The 21,762-nt window shown below is 59.5% G+C and overlaps 1 protein-coding gene across 4 annotated transcripts; it reads right to left on the reverse strand.

Annotated features, from left to right (window-relative positions):
- Nucleotides 1-574: 574 nt before the first annotated feature.
- PLXNB3 (plexin B3) lies at nt 575-17,661 on the reverse strand. Of its 4 annotated transcripts, XM_081042146.1 has the most exons (36): nt 17,565-17,661; nt 16,062-16,157; nt 12,479-13,522; nt 11,846-12,025; nt 11,143-11,271; nt 10,963-11,063; nt 10,314-10,443; nt 9,982-10,138; nt 9,787-9,895; nt 9,593-9,707; nt 9,308-9,433; nt 9,107-9,223; nt 8,709-8,802; nt 8,444-8,613; nt 8,072-8,223; nt 7,753-7,858; nt 6,856-6,986; nt 6,425-6,601; nt 6,132-6,321; nt 5,755-5,985; nt 5,508-5,669; nt 5,275-5,426; nt 5,009-5,109; nt 4,706-4,929; nt 4,364-4,542; nt 4,011-4,077; nt 3,403-3,730; nt 3,172-3,275; nt 2,993-3,086; nt 2,489-2,667; nt 2,179-2,339; nt 1,832-1,979; nt 1,554-1,618; nt 1,411-1,486; nt 1,224-1,298; nt 575-964 (listed from the first exon to the last, which is right to left on the reverse strand). In XM_081042146.1, exons 3-36 carry the CDS (start codon nt 13,511-13,513, stop codon nt 860-862), a joined length of 5,670 nt encoding a protein of 1,889 aa, XP_080898272.1. In that variant the 5' UTR covers nt 13,514-13,522; nt 16,062-16,157; nt 17,565-17,661; the 3' UTR covers nt 575-859. The 4 variants fall into 4 exon arrangements, with proteins under 4 accessions (XP_080898272.1, XP_080898271.1, XP_080898273.1 ...); XM_081042145.1 differs by having other exon boundaries at nt 5,275-5,669; nt 17,565-17,659; XM_081042147.1 differs by lacking the exons at nt 16,062-16,157; nt 17,565-17,661 and adding an exon at nt 14,912-14,963.
- Between the last annotated feature and the right edge of the window lie 4,101 nt (nt 17,662-21,762).

Raw genomic sequence — 21,762 nt, forward strand, 5'->3', positions numbered from 1 at the left:
ATCTGAGGGACCGGGAAAAATCAGGTCCTCAGAAAGGGGGTGGATGGGTAAGCCTCCAGGGTGTCAAAGGGCCTGGCTGGGGCAAGGCTGGCAGCGGGACTGGCTGGCGACCTCCAAGGCTGGACTGGCCGCAGAGTGGCTGGGGGTGGGGGAAGGGGGCCTAGAGTGGCCAAGTATGGGGCTCCAGCAGAGGCTGATGGGTACTTTTGTTCTTTAGAAAGATCACTCTGGTTGCTCCCAGGAGGGAATGGAGAGGGCCAGAGTGGAGCCAGGAGGCCAGCTGGGCACTTTTGGGGAGTCAGAATGAAGCACGGGGGCTTAGCAGTGATTGTAGTTAGCCCAAGATGGGAGACCTTTGGTTCTGTGTCCCTGTGTCAGAAAAGAACTGGTAGGGTGGGGTGGGCATAGATAGGGGTGGGAGGACAGGGACCCCTTTCCTGCAGGGGCCAGGGGAGGCGAGGGGAGGGAGGAGAGCAAGTCCTGCGGGTGCCTGATTACCCCTCTTTTCCTCAAGCAGCAGAAGTCACAGCCATGGGGCCGAGTAGATTCCAGAGGAAGGCAGGGACTAGGGATTGGGCTTTTCTAAAAAGACAGATTCCCATTTTATTTCCAGAAGCAATTCTCCAGCAAGCAAATAAATACAATGTGGGGGGAAGGAGAAGGATCGCTATAAATTAGAAAGAAGCCCGGAGGGGGAGGAAGGGCGGAGTGGGGGTAGAGGTGGCAGGGAGCCCCCCTACTCTCTGCCAGCCCCTCTCCGGTCGCTGGCTCGATCCAGGGGCCGTAAGGCACTGTGGTGGTGGGTCCTGCTTGCTGCTCGCCAAGCTGGTGGGCCTTCGGTGCCTGCTGCGGCCTGAGCTCACAGGTCAGTCACCTTGTTCTCCACCAGGGCAGCGATCTGCTGCAGGCGGCAGGCCAGCTGCATCTTCTGGCCCACAGGGTCTTCCTCCAGGGCACTGATGATCTGCCAGGGGCAGAGAAGGGTGCCCAGCCTGAGCCTCCAGCCCTCTGCCCACTGGCCCAGGGCCACTCAGCCCTGCTTCCATCTCAGCAGCTGCTGGGGAGCCAATGGGGGCTGCCCTGGGCCTCCCTTGGGGAGGCTGGACAGAAGCCAAGCTCCTTCTCAACCCGGGCCCTTCCTCCCCTCTGCCGGCTGGGTTGGGCCTGGACACCTCCTCCGCCCCCAGGGAGGTGTCCCTTCCCCGGGAGAGTCCTGGCCTCACCTGGTCATAATACCTGTGGATGTGGTTATAGAGTTCTTGCAGAGCTTCCAGACAGTGGGGAGCAGAGGTGTAGTTCTGGGGGCAGCACATAGGGGGGATGAGGCCCCAGCCTGGGCCTTAAGCCCCAAGCCTTCCCCCCACTCTGTCCCCCAAATGTGTAGGAGTGTACCCCTGGTCCGTGCCTCACCCCCGAGAGCTCAGCCAGAGCTGAGTTCATCTCCTGGTAGCTGGCTGGAGAGCTCTGGCGAATGTCGGAGTAGTATCTGGAGGAGGGGATACCGTTAGGGGCGGGCAGCCTCCACCCCAAGCCAGTGATGCCCTGACACCTACCTCTCCACCATCTGTTTGTAGCGAGGGATTTCCCTGGCGTAGAGCAGTTTGTTCACTGGGGAATCCTGTTCCGGGGAGAGGTAGGCATGAGTGCAGAGGTGGGGAAGTCCCTGTCCTCTCATCCTGACAGTGCCACCAGTGCCCCCGACCACTAGCCTACAGTATGCAGCCCCCCCCCCCAGCTCCACCCAGGCCTCTGCACCCAGCCCCCGGGGCTTCTCCCACAAGCCTTTTCTCCTCAAGCCCCTGGCTGTCGCCGAGGCCAGCTCTGCCCTCACCCGGCCCACTTTATGCTCTGAGAGAGTACAGGAGTCGATGAAGGTCTGGGCGATGACGGCAAGGATGGCATCCACGTTGTCCGACACCCGCACATCAAAGATGAGCTGTGGGTTCTTTAGGGTGTTCACCCAGAATCGCAACAGCAGGCTGGGGACACAGAGTGGCCATGGGCGTGAGGCACGGCTAGTCTAGCACCCATCAGCCTGAGCCCCAGCTCTCAGTTCCACAGGCAGCTGTCCTGAGAGTTTACGCTGGGGGTGTGGGTTCCTGTTCAGGGCCTGCCGCCCGCCACTCTGGCAATGTCCTTGTCCCATCTTCTCGGGGATGGGGCCAGCTGGCAAGGTACCTGTTAGTTTTCCAGATGTGTAACGTCTCTGGGTCCTCGATACCATGCTTCTCTGCCAGCTCATCCAGGAAGTCAAACAGGTACTTGACAGCGATAGGCACGGGCCGGTTCACGCTGAGGATGGCCTGGAAGGTGTCATCTACAAATTTCTGCAGTGTGCCCTGGAAGGCAGGGGAGGGGATTCCATCAGCGGCTGGGGCCACCTCTTGGCCTCTCAGGACCATGCCCTCCCCCCAGCTCAGTCAGGGGCCCCTCAAGGAGCCATCCGGTCACATGGCTCCCCGGGGCATGGCGCCCCAGCTACACCGACCTTCATGGAGAGCAGGCGGGTGAGGTAGATTTCTGGAATGGCCTTGGCCCGTGCACGCTCCCGTTCCCGCTCCCGCAGGCTGCTGCGCCGCACCTTGGCACCTTCTTGCTCCTCAGTGCCTTTCACCAGGTGCCAGAGGCGGACCCCGCCCTCCTCACCATCCTCCAGCATGGGGATGTCTGAGGACACATGTAGTGGCCTCAGTCCTATGCCCCAACTTGATGGGGTGGGACAGGGTAGGAGGAGCCGAGGAAAGCCGAGGGTAGCAATGTGGAGAGGAGGGTGGCAGCTCAGGGGCTTGCTCAGCAATACCCCGTGGTCCTAGAGCTCCCCGGCCAGGACACATGTTTCCCCTCATCTGACCCAGGCCCTCAGTTTAGCCTGGAGCTTTGGCTGGCCCACTGGCAAGGTGTGGGGAGACCCAGGGGATGGCATGACCACGACTCCTGCCGGCCTGCCTAAGCTCCCAGAGGCAGACGGGCATGTCTGCGTTGTAGGACTCACTCTCCCTGGAGGGACAGCTCTGGGCCAGGCTCTGGGAGACAGCGCTTCTGTTGTGCAGCTGGGGGATGAGCCCCACTGTGGCCCCATCGGGGACCTGGCGGAGAGGGAAGCAGAGGGATCCTTCTTTGCTTTGTCCTGAGGCGTGGGCTTGTCCCCCAGCCTGCGCCCGCCCCGCAAACCTTGTAGTGCTGTAGAGTGTTGAGTCTCTTCCAGTGGTTCTGGGTCACTGAGGTCAGGTCCTCGTCTGATAGGGTTAGGTGACCAGCAAAGCCCGAGCGCCACTCTGGGGGGGACCCAGAGAAGCCAATCAGCCTTCAGCCCGCTCCCCAACTCTGCCATTCAGAGCAAGGCAGAGCCGAGCCTCTATAGGTGGAACAGACCCAGGGGAGGAAGGTAGGCGGGCCTCTTACCAAGGTCTAGGGTGTGCACGGCAGGCCGCTGGGAGAAGGGGGTACCCTTGTACACTTGGTCCAACACCTTCTCCTTCACCTGCGTGATGGTGTCTGTGTCGAGCACCCGGGCGGGCACGCGCTGTGCCTCGCTGCTCCCTGCAGCCCCGCCAGCCCCGGGGCCCGCCAGCACCATCAGCGTGAGGGGCCGGAACTCCACATCCTCCCGCAGCAGGCGACTGTCATTCAGGGTCCGTTTTGCCTTGCCTGTCACAGCGTCCACAGGGCCCTTATCCACCTGGTACTGGATGGCCCGCAGGAGCATGTACAGTGGCTCACCAGCCACCTCCTGCAACCATCAGGACAGGCCAGCATTGGCCAGGGGTCTGGTGGGCTGTGTGAGACCCAGAGGGCGTGGTGGTGGGGGAAGCGGCAGACCAGCTGCACAGAGCAAGGGCAGGCAATGACAGGTGGTCTCTGCCTCCTATCCAGCCGGGAAAAAGGTTCAAAGCCTTTCCCTTTCCACACCCTGAGAACGCTGGGGGAATTTGGGTGCAGGTCAGTGAGACCACAGACAGCAGCCCCTTAACGGAGCAAGGGGAGAAGGTGCCATCCAGGGTGCCCCTCACCCTCAGGAAGGCGTAGAGACAGATGGACAGCCAGTTGGTTAGCAGCTTCTCCACCATGGTCTCTGTCCTGTAGGGAGCAGGCCCCTGGTCAGAAACGGGTCCTGCAGGGCTACCCTGTCCCTGGGCTGAGGTGGGCAGCAGGGGCAATGCAGAACTTTTCCGCCTGTCAGCCCTCTGTGCCCACGTCCCTGGTGAGGATGCTCTTCTACTTCCCTACCAGTGGCTTCTGTCCTAGCCCCCCTCCTGGGGGTTCCTGGCCCCGCCCACCCCAGGACAGGGTGGTGTGTCAGGGAGCTGGGGGTGGGGGACAGCACAACCCCTGCCGCCAGGACCAAGGTCAGGCCAAAGCCAACCTGCGCAGCATGAGCTTGGGATTCTTGTGCACATAATGGGCGGCCAGGTCGCCAAGCAGTGTCCTCATGATGTCGGTCAGGTACTCAAGCTTGCTGTGCAATGCTAGGGACAGCAGCGAAGCCACGTGACAGCGGTCCCGCTGGGAGAAGCTGGGCTGCTCTTCCAGGGTGTGGATGAGCTAGGTGGGCGGGGGGTTGGGGCTGACGCTCATTCTGGGAAGCCCCGTGCCCCGTGCGTCCTCCCACCTTTGTGCCTATACCTGCCACCCCGCCCAGCCTATGCCCAGCCCCACCTCCTTCCTCCCGAGACTCCCTGCCTCCCCACCCCCACGTGGCCCTCACTGTGAGGAGAAAAAGCTTGCTGTTGAGAAGATTGGAGAGCTGCGTGAGGCCCTGGCGCACAGGGGCACGGTGGCCCTCTTCCCCGGGCCCTTCGAACATGGGCTGCAGCGGGCAGCCACCATGCCCGGGGAAGAAGACTCGCTCGGCATATGTGCGGTAGTCCAGAAAGGGGATCCCGCTGCCCTCCAGGTCGCTGCTGAGGTCAGTCATCTCGGTCATCAGGTCTGCAGGCCGGGAGCCACCAAGTTGTGGGGCTCAGGCCCAGTGGGCCCTCTGCCCCCCTCCCTACCGCCTCCTCCCTACCTGTGAACTCCTTGCGGCACTGGTCACCCACGCCGATCTCCAGGTTCTCCAGCTGCACCAGAACCTTCTGGTAGTCTCGCAGAGCCTGCTTGCTCTTATGCCTGCAGCCCGGGGACCAAATGTTAGCCACAGGCGTAAGCCTGCCTGGGTCGAAGCCTCCAAGGTGGGACGGCCTCCTTCCCAAAGGCCTGCGGTATGGGGAGCCCTTTCTAAAAGTGAAGAGGGAAGTTTTCGCAGGTGTGTGACTGGCGGGGAGGGCCCCTCACCTGTACATGAGGGTGAGGAGGAGCACGGCGGCAGTCAGCACAGCAGCGCCCATGCCCAGTCCTACCTGGGCCTCCACAGGGAAGGTAGACTGTGTGGGCTCAGCCTCGTACTGGACAGGACCCAGGGCCAGCCGCAGGTTGCCCATCTGCACCTGGTGGGGGGACAGGGCTCCTGAGCTGGGCCTTCGGTGCTCCACCTGCCATCCACCCCGGTACCCGGGGCCCAGACTTACCACAAACTGTGGCAGGGTGCTGGAGCCATTGGCAGGCTGCGGGGCCCGTGGGGGTGGCTCACAGTACAGGTGGGTGAGTGTGAGCGTCTTCACCAGGCACTCCCCGTCACCAATGTGCACACGTACCTCCTCCTTGCTGATCCCCAGGTTGAGGCCCTCGCCCTAGGAGACAGAGCAGGGGCCTGAGCCAGGCCGCCTAGCCTGCCTCCGCAGCCCCTGCACGGAGGTGGTCCACAGAAGGCCTCACCTCCACATCCAGGACGTTGCCCGGCTTGAGGCGGGCGGGGCCCTCTCGGCTGAGGGGGGCCAACCGGGGGTTGGGCTGGTATAGGAAGTCCTGGCCCCCGCTGGCGCTGGCGAAATCCACACGCATGTTGTCTAGGGTGAAGAAGACCCTCTGGGGGTGAGCCCCATCTGGCACGGCAGGGCTCCGGCAGAGGAGGAGGCTGGAGGATTTGATGGAGCACACGGTGGAGCACTGCGAGGTAGGCAGGGCCAGGACGAGGTGGGGTGAGCTGGGGCTCCCCTGCTCACTCCCAGGGGCACGGTGGCCCGCCTCGCCCCTTTACCCCCTCGTTGGGCATGGTCCCTGGGCAGCCCCACTGCCGGCTGGTGGGGGCTCACCTGAAGTAAGCCCCCCTCAAGCTGGACACAAGCCTGAGGGGCTGAAGCTGGGGCCCTGCAGCTCCTCCTCAGGTCCCGGGGCTTGGCTCCCGCAGCCTGCACCTCTGCCGCGGCCTCCAGCCACACCGACAGCAGGGGCTGCTGCACCACGTCCAGGTCCTTGCCCCTGACTCGAATCAGCCGCCCACCCCTGTGCCAGGATAGTAGTCAGCAGGGGTTGGGGAAGTGTGCAGCCCAGGTCAGCCCTGACCCCCCGCCTCCCACACAGGATACACCCATTGCCCAGTCCTCACCCCCGGAAGCTGACGCTGGGCTCTGCCGCCGTGAGCTGGGGGTTGGCGGTATAGCGGAAAGGGATGGCCAGCAGCGTGCGCTGGGCATGGCCAAAGACCACACGAACCACAGCTTCTCCTGGCCCAGCCTGGGGCATGGTGTGGCACACAATGGCCTCAGGACACACTGGCTCCTCGCTGCAGGGGAGAGGAGGCTGGTACCTTAGGCTCTAGCTTCAGCCCGGCCATACTATGAGAACCCTGCTTTACGTCCCTCAAGGGCAGAGCCCATGAGGGGTGGTCACAGTGGCCATTTGTCTTGGACTTTCATGGAGGCCCTGGGGAGCCCTGAGTCCACAGCCTCTGCTGTACCCAAGGGGACACCGAAGCCCATAGGAGGCACCCCCAGCCGAGAGCAGCCAGGCTGGGACCAGGAGGAAAGAGATACTCACATAGGACAGGATTGGCTGCCCACAAATGCACTGATGTTGCCTCCTGTCTGGAGGTGCTGCCCGTGGATGGTGAGCTGGGTGCCCCCTGCTTGGGGGCCCCACTGGGGACTCAGGCTCAGCAGGACGGGGTCCTGGGGGACAGGGCAAGTGAAGGCAGGCATGGCAGCCCAGCCTGGCTCTTCCTCACCTTGGCTCCAGCACCCAAGGCCCTTGGCCAACTTCTCATCTCTGTCTCCTGGGCCACAGCTAACCACACCCACCTTCTGGAAGCCCTGTGCCTGGCTTCTGTAGTCCCATAACTCTCCTCTTAGCTACCCTGCCCCGCTAAGGGGACTCTTCTGTCCTTATTGTGTCTCTGCCCCCCAGGAGGGCTTCATCCTCTGCCACAGCTTGCACCCCCCAGGCCCCCTGAGTGCTAAACCCTGACATCTAATTGCCTCCTTGGGGTGCTGCATGTGCCAAGCAAATGCTAACCTGCCCCTGCTCCCCCCACTGCTTCTGCTCTGATCATTTTGGCCCCCAAAATGGCCCCAGCAGACGCAAAGGGCTCATGCTAGTGCGTGAAGGTGACCCTGCTCTCTCGCATCCCCATGCCCGCAGACAGCCAGACCTGTAATAAATCCCAACAGTTCTGAGTCCCAGACTGGCCATCCTGCCCTCTGCACTTGGCGTTCGGCTGCCCACCTCCCTGCTGGACAGCTGCTACCAGCAGTGTCCTGGCTGTGCCACCACTGCTGCCAGCCTGCCCTCTCCTCGGATCACGTGGCTTCCCTACTGGGCATACAACACTTCCTGTTACCCTTAGGTCACGTTTGAAATCCTCATCGAGGTACCTGTGCCTTTCTGACCCTCCCTCCTATTCTCCCCTGCAATGGGACCCCCAGGGTGGGCACTGACCTGATAGGTGAAGTGCTGGGTTGAGATGCCTGGTGGCCGACTCTTAATAGCCACTTGGATTGGTCCCGTGGTACCGTTGGGGGCAGGAGATGTCACACACACAATCCTGAGGAGCAGAGGCCCGGTAGCAGCTCAGGGCCCCTGTGGGCTGGGCACTTCCCTGGCGGGAGCTGTGGGCCTCCCACTAACCATTGCCTGGAGCCTGCCCACTCCCTGCTCATCCCCTGGCCCGTCTCCCTTTGGTGCATCTGACCAGGACCCGCATTTCTTGGCTGCAAGTCTCCCTTGTCTCTGGGTGGTTAGTCCCTGAGGACCTTACCGGGCAGAGGTGCGGTAGAGAGAGGGGTCAGGGTTGCAGGGCTGGCCAGCCACACTCACGGCATCCTGAACATCGGCAAAGTCCCGGCCCAGGTTGGAGCCCAGGATGGTGAGGGCCAAGCCACCTTCAGGGGGGCCAGTCAGAGGCTCAATCTGCAGCAGAGAAGGATGGCCATGGGATCCCCAAAGCCACACCTGCTCTGCAGTGGGGAGCACCCAGCCAGCCGACCATCCTGAGGCAGGGCTGGTCTGACCGGGGTGAGGCTAGGGCAGTGGGGGGGCAGGGCAGATGGGGGTGGGGGTGGGGGAGGAGGTGGGAGACTGAGCCGTTGGGAATGGGTGGGGGTGAAGGCCAAGGTGGGGGGTGGCTCACTGTGTCAATGCTGGGCATGGGACATAGCAGCTCCACGGCCCCAGGTGGGCAGAGTGGCCCGTAGCGACAGGCAGGCTGGCCGTGGCTGCACCACAGGCAGCCCAGGCTCCCATTGGCTGCCTGGCAGTGGCTACAGTCAGGGTGGCCCACGGCACAGTCGTACAGGGTCACTAGGGAAGGTTAGGCAGCGCATTGAGGCACCTCCCCTCTGCCGCACGCCCTGCCCCATCTCCCTGCCACATCTCCCTGCCACCCCCAAGCTCACCATGAAGAGTACCGGCATTGTCCAGCCGCTGGCCCTTGCCCCGAGTGACGTAGATGGGCACCAGGAGCTCCCTCTGGGTCATGGAGGGGTGGAACTGTGGGTGGAGGATGGGGTCAGGCCTTGCTCAACTTGGGACACCCCTGACCTCTGCCTCCTCCAGTACACTCCTTCCAGAATGGGTGCCATTGTTCAGCGCCCACATCTCCCACCAGACTGCAAGCCCGGAGCACAGGCTGTAGGCACCCTGTTCCTGCTGCTCACAGGAGGCCTTGTGACAATGAGAGGAACTGGACGAGCCCCTGATGGCCTGGGACAAGCTGGGAGACAAGGGGTTTGGGGGCATCTGAGAGCTGCCAGAAGTGTCCAGTGGCGGGTGAGGCTGTGGGGTGGCTGTTCACCTGCTGGGCCTGGCAGTAGATGATGCCTGCATCCTCGGTCATCTCTTCCAGGGAGGCTGGTAGCCTCTGTAGTTTTCCGGGCAGCTCCAGCCAACAGTGGTAGGAAGCTGGTAGACCCTGGGGATAGACACTGTCAGGACCCTGGACTTTGTCAGCTTCCCCCATCCCCCATCCCCATTCCCTGCCCACCAGATTGCTCACTCGGAAATACTGAAGGTTCCTCACTCTCAGGGCCAAACGGCTCTCCCAGCCCACGGGCACCAGGAGGGGTCCTTCCAGGCCCTCCACCTGAGGACAAACCCCTGGGCCACGCACCTGGATGTCCATCTGGGAAAAGAAGATGTTAGCCCTTCAGAAGTCGAGGCGTGTGGGCAAGGTGTAGGGTGAGGTGGGTCTGCAGTGGCAGTGAAGGTGCCAGGCTGGCCACTGGGCGAGCAGAGGCCCACAGACGAGGCCCTGCAGCCATGTGGGGCTGGGCTCACCCACCTCTTGCATGCTGTAGATGGTCCTCTCGCCCTCGGGACAGTGCTCCCCATACACACAGCGGCTACTTTGGGGGCACCAGTGGCATCGCCAGAGGCTGCCCACACAAGCGCGGCACCTGGAAGAGCAGGGGGCTGCTCAGGCTGGGCATTATCTGGGGTTGCCACTCCTACCCAGCAACCAGGCCCAGCACTCACGGGGCTGCCACCTCCAAGGCCTGGACAGCACTGCAGTCGTAGAAGGAGAAGTTGGTGGCAGCTACGGCCACGTCCTCAAACATCAGGGCCAGGGACAATGTGACATGGTCTGAGAGGATGACGATGGCAGGGCAGGTCATGTGGCTTCTGCCCTTCCAGTTCCTGCCCTAGCTGCCTGCCCCAGGGGCCCCTCACCTGTGCCTGGAGGGTTAAGTGGCAGCTGGTCTTGAGGAGGAGTAACACAGGCCACATGGGGCCCTTCCACATGAGCCAAGCTGTCGTAGTCTCCAAAGGCACAATGAAAGTATTCATCCATAGCCAAGGTAGGCAGCCGGGGGACAGACAATGTGACCTAGGGCATGTTCAAGGAAAACAGAGCAGGCAGGGGCTTCTCGGGGGCACAACGGGGAGGAACTCACTAAGGGGAGCAGAGTGGGTGGGAGCAGAAGCAGCGGGAGAGCAGGACAGGGGCGGCCTGGGGGCAACCCCCGGAGTGTCTCAGAGTGAGGCAGTGGCAGGAGCCTCACCTGGCCCTGCTCCTGGCGGGGGCGGTGGGCCGGCAGCAAGCTCTGCACGTGCAGGCAGTGGCTGTCCTCATAGCTCCACAGCCACTGGTTGGGCTGGGCTGCCCGCCTGCATTGGCCCTTGCGGGTACACCTGTGGGCAGGGACCCATTGGGTCACTGTGTGGATCTCAGGCTCCCTGGGTGACGAGTGACAAGGGGATTGGGAGGATGGCCCAACTGGAACGCAGTGAGCAAGGGGAATGAAAGGGACTGCGTTCACAGAGGAAGGGCTTTGGCCTTGATGGTGAGTAAGAGAGGGCTGGGCTGCGGAAGGGAGGCATGTGGGTGTGACTGAGGGGTGCCATAGGGATTCCTGGGGCTGCCTTGTGGAGCAGAGGCTGCTGGGGACACCTGGGAGTGCTGACAGAGGCCTGGGCTGAGGTGGGGCTAGGGGAATGATAAGTGAGCAGGTTGAGCAGCGGTGGGAAGGAGGTACCGACCACATTCCTGCTTCAACAGGATGGGACATTTTGGGGAATTCAGCAGTGGCCCCGTGTCTCCACCTCAGGGGCCTGAACTGGCCTGCTGGCATGCCTAGAGCTGCTTCCAGGTGTGGCCTCCTGGCACATAGCACCTGCTGGCCCAAGCCTAGGCTCAGGCCCCTGGCTCACCTGCCCTGGAGGATGCACCAGCCGCACAGTGGCTCCTGGGCCTGGAGGCAGCTGGCGCAGTCAGAGAAGTGGGCGCAGGCGGCCACGGGTACCCGGTCCACCTGCATGGGCAGCAGGGACAGAGCCAGTAAGGTGTGGGGACTGAGGCCTCATGTGGCCAGCCCCTGGGACAGCCCTCACCTGCTGGGCAGTCAGGACGTAGAGGTAGCTGCCACTGCTGTCCACCAGCAGGTCTGGGCTGATGGCTGCGCCTGGAGGCCCCACTTGCTGGGAGTGGTACACCTGGCCTCGGGAGCCATTGAGAAAGACCTGGGGGAATGGAAGGGACAGCGCTGGGCCAGCCTGCCGAGCCAAGGCCTGCCCCCAGGATGGCCACAGGCTGACCGTCCGGAGCACATGCTCTCTTCCAAGCCGGGGATCCCAGGCCATGGATGGCGGCACAGGCCCAGGGGCATCCAGCCTGCTCATGTCACCTAGCTGGGGTGGCAGGGCCTCCCTGGGCGAGGCCCTCAGGGGCCAGGGGCTAGAGGGCACTTGTGGGGAGACAAGCAGGGCAAAAGGAGGACAGACTTCTGTGGCCATGCTGGCTCTGAGGCCCAGACACTGCCCACTCCACCTCCATGCCACCCCCACCCACCTTGGCTATCAGTTCCCACTGTTGGCTGGAGACATTGAGGCTGCCTGGGAGGCTCCTGGGCTGTCATCCTAAGCCATGCCTCTGGGACCCAGATAGCAGGGGGCACCCAGCTACCAGGACACAAGCCGAGAGGCGGTAGGTACCTGGGCCTTCCCTGAGCCGCTTCAGGGCCCAGCCTGGCAGTGTCAAGACTGCAGGGCAGGGAGGCTGGCGCTAGCGCAGCCCCCTGCTCTGTCAGGCCCTTACCTTATGCAGCTGGCCCTGGGTGTCCCCCAGGAAGACTACCATGTGCCCATCCACCTGGAGGGCTGCGATGGCACTGATGGGTTCCATGAGCTGCAGCAGAGGCCTGGCTTCAAGGGGCTGGCGGCCAGCAATGGGGCTGGGAGTGTGCTCATCACCACAGGGGTACGACTCAGGGGAGTCCTGGATAGGCAGAGAGGGGAGAATCAGTTCCCGGAAGAAGCAGGAGGTAACTTCCCTGGGCCCAGAGCTAGTTAGAGGAGGACAGCCAGGCAGTCAGTGAGAAGAGAGCAAAGCAGGCTGGACGACAGGGCCAGGGAGCCCCGCGGCAGGACAAGCTCACACCTCAGAGAGGGAGAAAGACAGCAGCTAGGAGACTTGGAGAATAAGCCAGCCCCTTCTTGACAACCTCTAACCAAGAGGTCATGGGCAATCGCCACACAAGAGTGTCTAGCTGCCCGAGGCCCGGGACTACATGTGGCAGCCCTGCCCTGGACTGAGAGATTCGGCAGGATCATGAGGGACAGGGATGGAGGTCAGATGAGGCAGCGAGAGAGGGCTGCAGCCACCACCAGAAGATGGTGCATAAAGCCTGAGGTGACAGGGCAGGTGTGGGGCCTGGGCCCAGCCACTCACAGGGGGCAGGGTGACGCAGCGCGAAGTGACGCCATACTCCACAGTAGCTTCTTCCATGCCACTGGGTCCCCGGCCGCCTGCTGTGTAGCAAAGGCGCCGGGCCTGCTCCATGCTCCTGTCCAGCTCAGCCAGGGGAAAGGCACACAGGGCTGCCTGTGCCCCCCTCGGGCCCCCGGCAAATGCCCCCAGCAAGGTGCCCGGGGCAAGGAAGGCAGCTTGGACGAGGCCCTGGCCCTGGCAGCTGAGGGGCACTTCCACGTAGGAGTAAAGGTTGGTGTCTTCCAAGCAGACTCGGGCCACGTAGGAGCGGTACTCGGCCTGCACCCGGGCCCCACGGCGGCGGAAGACGAAGTAGGCGGAGCGGGCATTGGCAAAGGCTGCCACGTAGCTGTTGTTGTAGTCGGAGAAGTCTCCCACCACGAGTCGACCCAGGCCCTCGCTGGAGAAGGGCTGCGGCCCAGCCAGTTGGCGCACAGTCAGGGGTGGCACCCCTCCTGACAGCTTGCCTGCCAGGCCTCTGGCCACCAGCAGGAGGTCCCGGCCTGGCGCGGGCACCACCAGGCCCACGGTGGCCACTCCTGGGGCATTGGCGGCAACAAACTGCCCATCACCGGGGTCCTCGGCCTGGTACAACAGCTTGGCCACGTCTTCAAGGTGCCGCTTCTCACACACACCCTGCCGCACCTGCCCGCAGGCCACCAGCTCCTGGGCCCGGCTGCTCACCAGCAATAGCTGGTTGGCATTGTTGGTGAGCTGGGCCTGCGGGCACTCAGCTGGGTCACGGAAGGGCACACAGTCAGGACTATCGAAGACAGGGCCGGTGACAGCCACAGCTTCGAGCTGCAGTTCGGGGCTAAGCTGGAAGAGGCGGTTCACTGCACCTACATAGAGCGTGCCCCGGCCGGGTGCCAGTGCCAAGTGGTTGAAGGTGGTGTTGAGTGCGGAGAAGCGATGGGCCTGAGCCAGGGTCAGCGGTGGGCATAGCAGCAGCAGCACAAGCAGGAGGTGGGGGTCGAGGGGAGGCCAGGGCGCCATCACGGGGGCCTGGGAGAGAGCCAGGCATCTGAGTCCCAGAGGGAAGGAGCACCACCTCCCCACCCCTGGCCAGCATGAGTCAGGGCAGCGAGGGGAACAGAGGAAGAGAGGGTGGAGAGCGCATCAGAGGGAGAGGAGTACTGAGAAGAGACACAGAGATGAAAAGGGAGGGAGAGAAGGACAGAGAGGCAGAGAGAGGGAGGCAGAAAGCAAGGACAGAGAGATACAGGGCAGAGAGAAGCAAAAAGAGGGATAAAGAAAGAGCAGAAAGAGAGACAGAGGGAGTGGGAAAAGGGGCAGAGAGGAGTACAGAAAGAGGGACAATGAGAGTATCTAAGAGATGGAGGGGGAGGGTGCACACGTGTGATCATAAAATACGGTGAATGTTCATATTAAAAACATTAGTACAGGGGGTGGCCAGTTAGCTCAGTTGGTTAGAGCACAGTGCTACTAACACCAAGGTTGCCGGTTTGATCCTCACATGGGCCGCTGTGAGCTACACCCTCCTTAAAAAAAAAAAATTATTACAGTAAAAGACACACTGCCATTAATCCCCCTTAAAATACTCCCCCTCGCTTCAAACACACTTATCCCATCATTTTGCCACTTTCTGAAGCAGTTCTGGAAGTCCTTTTTTCTGAGTGTCTTTACTTCATCCTCCATCATGACAACGCTCCGTTGTCACACATAGCTTCTGGTATAAGGCAATTTCTGTCAAATAAAAACGTTACGCTGTGTCCTCATCCACCTTATTTACTGGACCTGGCACCATGTGACTTCTGGCTCTTCCCCAAAGTCAAAATGACCATGAAAGGAAAGTGTTTTGAATTGATTCTGGACATCAAGGCAGCCACGACAGTGCAACTAAATAAAGATACTCACGAAAAAGGACTTCCAGAACTGCTTCAGAAAGTGGCCACAATGATGGGATAAGTGTGTTCAAAGCGAGAGGGAGTACCTAGAGGGGGATTAATGGCAATGTGTCTTTTACTGTAATCATTTTTTAATTTAAATATTCACCTTATTTTCTGATCACACCTCATTTACACGTGTAGATTGTTGAAGGGTGGCAGATCCTGAAAAGCCACAAGAACACAAACAGAAGGACTTTGATGACAGAGGAGACAGTGACAGAGAGGAGAGGCCATAGAGATGAGAGGGGGGCAGGGCACAGGAGGTGTTGATGGGAAAGGAGGAGGGGAGGCAGAGGGGTGGGGAGTGCCCAGGTAAGGCGGAAAGGGGGCAGGAGCCCAGAGATAGATGGGGACGTGGGAGAAGGAAGGCTGGTGGAAGTCACATTATAGAGGATCCTGTGCCCCCTACCCAGACAAAAGAGATGGCATGGGGGCAACAGGAGTGAGGGACAGCAAAATCAGGGAGACCCTAGAGAAAACTCACCCTGGGCAGCCAGGGCCAGTTGCAAAGAGGGACCCTTGCCAGCAGGGAAAGGGAACGCTGCAGAGAGGAGAGAGAACCAGGGAGAAAATGAGGCAGCCAGAGGACTGCAAGCTGAGACACAGCGGGATACTGCCCCAGCCTGCCACAAAGGTGGCAAAGGGGGTAGAGCAGGGCCAAGGAGAACAGGGTCATGCCACAGAGGGCTAGGAGGGCCCCAGACTGAGCCGGGGGGTGGTCAGAGCAGGGGTGGGGGGAGAGCTGAGAGACAACCTAAGTGGGGTCTGGGAGAGAGTGCACCAAGAGACGACAAAGGGTGCAGGAGCCCCTCCCCGTGGGCCCCGGACGCCAGGGTCCACTGGGGCCTGGCACCGGGAGTGTGTATGTGCAAGGGGTGAGAGAGAAAAGAAGGAGTGAGAAGAAGACAGCCAGGAAGAGAGCTTGACTGAGGAGAGGGCAGTCGAGGAGGGAGGAGAACTTAAAGGGACTCCTATCCAGAGAAGGCATGGGCACTGCTCCCCACCCATTTGGGGCCATTTGGAGCACAGACTGGAGGTAGTTCCCATGTGCCTGGTGGGGACCTGAGGCTGAGCCCGTCTCCCAGCTGGGGGACATTTGCTGCAGCCCTTGCCCAACAGCCTCTGGCCCCAGCTGGCTGCCTAGGTGACCAGTCACACAAAGAGAGACACCAGCAGGGCAGAGCCCCTGGGCCTTGGACTCTTGCTCCTCCCTCTCCTTGATCCCAAGCCCAGAGCTGCAGAGAAGGGGACCGAAGCTGGGTCCTAAGTTGAGCTGGGATTCCGCACAGCTGGGCATATGGGCAGTGCCAGCCAGGAGCGAGCCCAAGGTCACTCTGTGCCCCGCAGCCTGCCAGCAGAGAGACAAGCCTGGGCCCCCAGGCATGCCGGTAGGGGCAGAATCCTTTATCTCGGTAACACAGACAGGAAGGTTGGGCATGGCTCAGGAACAGGGCTATTTCCTCTAGACCCGGGATATCGGTGGCATGTGGGTGACGCATGTGGGTGATGAGGTAAAGGGACTGCGGCCAGGAGGCGTAGCATGTCTGAGTCCCACGCCCAGGCTCCCCTGTATTGTTTTCCCTTCCCTGCCCCTCCCAGGGACACCTCTGGGGACGCGGGACTCGGGCACTTACCGTTGAGAAGTACAGCAGCAGAGGAGGCACGTCTCCTCACTTCAGCTGCCCTGGGGCAGTGGTGACGGGCACAAGACAGCTGTGGGGGGCATTGCCCTGAGTGGGAGGGAGACAGTCGAGGCTCAGATCCATTCATACTGGCCCTGGGGGAGGAGGGAAGCCTGGGGGGCCAAGGGCCTGGCGGCCGGGCTCCACCACAGCTGGCAGCTTTGTCAATAGTGGCCCGGCCAAGGCAGCCCTGCCTCCACTTCAACAATGTCCCCTCTGTCCAGAGGCCAGGGACCCACTATCTGGTGCTCTCCCCCCACCCTAGTTATTCTGGCCAGGGGGCTCCTTGCCACTCCCCACCCTCAGAGAGACACCCCCCAGGATCTGGGGACAAAGGGACAGGGTTTCCTCCAGCCAGAAAAATGAGACCCACACAGCCAGCCCCATCCCTGTGGTGCCAGCCAGAGAGCTCCTTCTTGTGTCCCCCCAGGTTGCTGTGAATGGCACAGGGGAGGCCATGGAGCCCCCACGGGAGGTTCAGAGCACTGAGTCCCTGCAATGCCAGCCTCAGCCTTAGTATCCTTGGTGCCTGGCTGAAGTGCCAGTCCTGGCCCTCAATGCCTGCCTTTGTCCAGGCTGGGGGCAGGGGAGACACTGACAAAGGCAACGCGTCCAGGAGACCTTCTACCCCCACACACCCCCCACTCCTTTGGCCCAGAACAAGACTGGCTAGAGAGCAAGTGATCAGGATGTCCCCAGCCAGCCCCACCCCTGGGGACTGGCAAAGTTGTGCCAGGTACCTCATGGTAGTGGACAATGCCAGCAGAGGATGTATAGGAAGGGGTGGGGGGCATGGCCACCGGGAATCCAGCCCTTAGCTTCAGACACGGCAACTAGTCGCTGGCTGTCGCCCCCACCTCCCCCAGGGAAACACCATTTCAGGATGGGCCTAGACCCCCCCCCCATGAATGGGGTGGAGAAGGGAGTGGTGGCTGGCAGCTGGCTCCCTTGCCATCCTCACAGGGCACCATCTGCACACCAAGCCGGCAGAGCTGGGGCTCTGGCCTGTGGCACAGGGGCAGGTACGCTCAAGTTGGGGTCCTCGCCTTCTCCACGATGCATGGCAGTAGCAGGCTTCAGGGCGAGGTGGCAGCAGCAAGGCTTGCTGCCACCTGGCTGGGCCGGTTGGGTGACTGTGGGGGCAGGGAGCCAGGAAAGCCACCTCCCTGCCCTGCACCCTGCCCTTGGCAGCACCGGCTCTCCCATTTGGGGGCAGAAGTTCTGGGTCCTACCTGCCAGCTCCAGGACCACCCCCTAGGGGGGCACTGTGTCCCTAGGCATCAGGAGGTGTCATCGCAGGGCTGGGGTTGGCGCCTGAGGGCCCTTGCCCGAGCAGGGCGACTTGGCCCTGCAGACCTCTGGCTTCTCCTAGGTCCCAGCACACACTGAGATGGTGTCCCCCTGATCTGGACGCCCCTGCACCCCTCACCCTCGCCAGCCCTGGTTCCTGCTTACTTGGGTGGGCCGCCGGCAGGGGCTGAGGAGCAGCTGATGATGCAGGAGTGCGTCCCTGCGGAGCCCCAGCCTCCCTCCCCACAATGCAATCGTGCCCAACCCAGCACATCCTGGCGGGCTGGCCTGGCAGCCCAACCCCTCCCCGCCCACCCCTTTGCCCAAGGCTGCAGGGCAAGGCGCTGCTGCCCTCTGCTGGCCTTAGTGGGCATGGCGGAGGACCAGCTGTGGTTACCTGGATGGAGCAGGTGAGAGTGGGGCGGTGCCCTCCCATTGGGTGGTCAGGAGAGCATTCCATAGCCTTCTACGAAGTGCCTACTGGGTGCCAGGCTTAGGCTTGGCATTAGCGCCGCTCAGAGACAAAGTCCACTGCCGCCGGCCTCAAGAGACTTTTGGATCTTGGGCAGAATTACTTGCCAACAGGTAAGTCCCCACTGCCAGGAGAGCCTATCTGTGGAGGGCACCAAGGACGGGAATCAAGTCTAGGGGCGCTCAGGGTATCAGGGGGAGGAAGTGAAGCTACTACTATGGCTGTCCTCCTGAAGTACTGGGGCAGAGCCAAGGATTCTGGGTATATTAACTCATTCAGTCCTTCCAGTGGCCTCAAGAGGGGAACAGCTATTTCCCCCAGTCACAGGTGAGGAAATACATAGGAGGGATCAGGAAATTGACACAAGTTTTCACAGCTTGTGGCAAGGCTAAGAGTCCATCACAGGGCCCGTGCACTTAACCATCAAGCCATGTGGCCCTGAGCCCTGAACCTTGGCAAGCATTGGGCAGGAGGGGAGATGGGGACGGCCCAAAGCTGGGACTGCAGGTGACATGTCCATGGGGTGTTTTGCCCTACCTGGAGCAGAAGGTTGGTGGAGGTAGGCTTCGAGGGTGTAGGGGTCAGCAAATCAAGGAGAACTTGGTCATGGTCTTGTGAACAGCTTTGCGTTTGGACAAGTGCAAGCTGGTGGTCCTGGGGTGGAGAAGGTGGGGAAGCCTGGAGGGGTGGCTCTGGACAAGGACAGAGGTGGATGCATTCCAGAGATGCTCTGGGTAGGGGGCAGAATCCTAGAGACTTGGCATTGGATGGGGTGTAACCAGTGAAGGCAGCAGAATCCAGGAGACCCCTGGGTCCTTTCTGCTGGGGTGTTGCTCTCTAAGGGGCAGGGGTGCCAGTGGGGGGAAGGACGGGAGGACTGAGGGGCCCAGGGGCCAGTGGAGCTGTTGGAGTCTTGGTGTGAGAAACTCAGCTCGGAGTGACTGGAACACTGTGGGTGGGAGTAGGTCCCTAGAGGGAACTCAGAAGGGAGACCAGGGGCATGGGGGAAGGCCAGATGGCCAAGAAGGATCCAGGGAGAGATTTAGAACACCAGGAGGTACGTGGCGGGCTGATGGTGGGGGAGAAGCTTTGAATAATAGAACTTGTATGAAGTCTAATAATTCTGGATTCCCTTTGTGGACACTTTTTGGTTTTCGCCTTACATAATAATCATGTCATCTGCCAGTAATGACTGTTTTGTTTCTTCTTTTCCAGTCCTTTTAACTGTGGTTTCTTTTTCTCGCTTTACTTCCCCGGACAGTGCACCATTGAATGGAAGCAAAGAGAATGTTCTCAATGTTTGATGATTAAGTATGATGTTTACAGGGGGTGTTTGGTAGACACCTTTACGAGTTAAGGACATTCCCTTCCAGTCCTAGTTTGCTATATGTTAAATTTTATCAAATGCCTTCTCTGATTGCATTGAGGTGATGACAAGCTTTTCCTCCTCTCATCTGTTAATATGGTAAAATACGTTAATTGATTTTCTAACGTTAAACCACCCTTGCATTTTCTGAGCTAAACTCAACTTTGTCATGGTGTATTTTATTCATATACAGTTCTGGTTTGGATTTTTTTTTTTTTTGCCTTGTACAATCCTTGTTGGGTTTTGCTATCAAGACATCATAAAATGCATTCGGAGGACATTTCCTCTTTTTCTGTTCCCTGGAACAATTTATCTAAGAGGGGTTATCATTTCCTTGAAGGTTTGATAGAATTCACCTGTAATACTATCTAGGCCTTCCTTGTTTTTGCAGCCTCCTGCCCCTCCATGCATACATTTTAACCTACTGATCCAATTTCTTTAATAATTATGGGACTGTGACATGCAGGCTCTCAGCTCTCGCTCCCCACATAAGAACGCAGGATATGGTGAGGCCAAAAAGGAACACCCACGGAGCCATGGATAGGGGAGTCATACCACTATATTCTTGATGGCGGCTGGGTTGGAGACACAGGAAGTAGGATCCACACAATCTGTAATCGCCATCCACACTTGCTAACCCCACTTGCTAGCCACAACCCGCCGTCCGCTTCTCTACCAACCAACCAACCCCTTGCTAACGGCAATCCGCTCTTGCTAGCCCCCATTTCTTGCTAGCTCAGCCACGGCAGTTATATCAGTGGCCAATGGCTAACCGGTTACAGCTGACGGCCAACTAGCCACAGCTGATGGCCAGCCAATCACCGTTGATGGCCATTCACTACCCGAGCCAGCACCTTTCCACGTGAGGCCAAGAGCCTGGAAACTGCTCTCTGGGACTCCGTCCCACAGACTGTTCAGATTTCCTGTTTCTTCTTGAGTCAATTTTTTTATTGTGGTCAAAAATACATAACATAAAGTTTATCATCTTAACCACTTTCAAGTGTACAGTTCAATTGTGTTAAGTACACTCACATTGTTGTGAAACAGGTCCCAGAACTTTTTCATCTTGCAAAACTGAAACTCTACATTCATTAAACACCTCTCTTTCTCCCCTCCCCCGGCCCCTGGCACCCACCCTTCTGCTTTCTGCCTCTCTGAATTTGACTGCTTTACATGACTCATATAAGGAGAATCTTACAGCACTTGTCTTTTGTGACTGGCTTATTTCACAAAGCATGTCCTCCAGGTCCATCCATGTTGTAGTATGCGGCAGGATTTCCTTCCTTTCTAAAGTGGAATAAGAGACCATTGTATTGGTAGACCATGTTTTGCTTATCTATTCATCAGTGGATGGACGCTCAGATTGCTTCTGCCTCTTGGCTATTGTGAATAGTGCAACCATGATCATGGATATGCAAATATCACTGCTTTCAGTTCTTTTGGACATATACCCAGAAGTGGGATTGCTGAATCCTGTGCTAATTCTATTTTTAATTTTTTTGAGGAAACTCCGTACCGTTTCCCATGGAAGTTGTACCATTTTATAATCCCATCAACATATGCACAAGTGTTCTAGTTTCTCCACATCCTTGCCAACACTTTGTTACCGGAGAGCAGGCCCTTCTCGGTGCGGTGTCCAGGTTCTTGGCGTCTCGAGCAAAGAACTGAATGAGACATGGAAATAAAGTGGTGAAAGAGTATTAGAAGAGATAATACATTCAAAGAAATAGGAGTGAACCCGAGCAGTAGAGCTCGGTTCAAGAGCTTGGGCTCTTGAGGGCCCAAGGTGGCATCACTAGGAGAAAAAGTACACTCCAAAGGGTTTGGAGTGGACTGAGCAAAAGAAGAGGCTCAAAAAGTCCTGACTGGCCAAGACTTGGAGTTTTTATCCCTTTTTTCTCTAGAATGGGCTGTTCCTTTCCAGGCGTGGGACCACGTGATTGACACCTGTGATTGACAAGAGGCTACTACCTCATCTTTTTAGACGGTGCAGGTTCCCTTCCCAGAATTTAGTTTATTATGATATTAATGAACCTCTGGGCATATGTATGATATAATGAGGCCCAGGTGAAATGAAGGTCGTTGTGGCCCTTACTGCGCAGGTGTGAGTGGCCTGTTGAATCTAGTTGTGTATTTTGTACCCATTTGTTCCTCATAGGGGTAGATAATTACAATGAAAAGGGGAAGTTTGGGGCGGAGAGGGGAGGTCTTTTGGGCAGTCGCATTCTGTGGGTGATGTTCGAAGTGCAGGAATGCAGAGACCCGATGCCTAGCTCTAACTGCCTGCCTTGTTCTCCCCTTGAGAGACGCGATCCCCATAAAATCTCTATGGGAAGTTGACGGACAGGAGGTCTTTTCTTCTGTATCTGCTTCCTGCTGGGCAGGGGCATAGAGCTGTCCCTACCTATTGAAGATTCTCGGAATTCTCGCCCTATCTGATCGCAGGAAGAATTCTCGCCCTATCTGATCGCAGGAAGAATTCTCGCCCTATCTGATCGCAGGAAGAATTCTCGCCCTATCTGATG

This window comes from Rhinolophus hipposideros (assembly GCF_964194185.1).
Source record: "Rhinolophus hipposideros genome assembly, chromosome: X".
NCBI lineage: Eukaryota > Metazoa > Chordata > Mammalia > Chiroptera > Rhinolophidae > Rhinolophus > Rhinolophus hipposideros.

What these genes read in the sequence shown, in the direction of transcription:
- PLXNB3 (XM_081042145.1), bottom strand. Translation starts at nt 13,513, where the DNA reads ATGGCGCCCTGGCCTCCCCTCGACCCCCACCTCCTGCTTGTGCTGCTG. An exon ending in TTGAGGGGGGCTTACTTCAG is followed by an intron (nt 5,986 to 6,131) that starts GTGAGCCCCCAC and finishes CCTACCTCGCAG; the next exon opens with TGCTCCACCGTGTGCTCCAT. An exon ending in GTCTCTACGCCTTCCTGAGG is followed by an intron (nt 3,731 to 4,010) that starts GTGAGGGGCACC and finishes TGATGGTTGCAG; the next exon opens with GAGGTGGCTGGTGAGCCACT.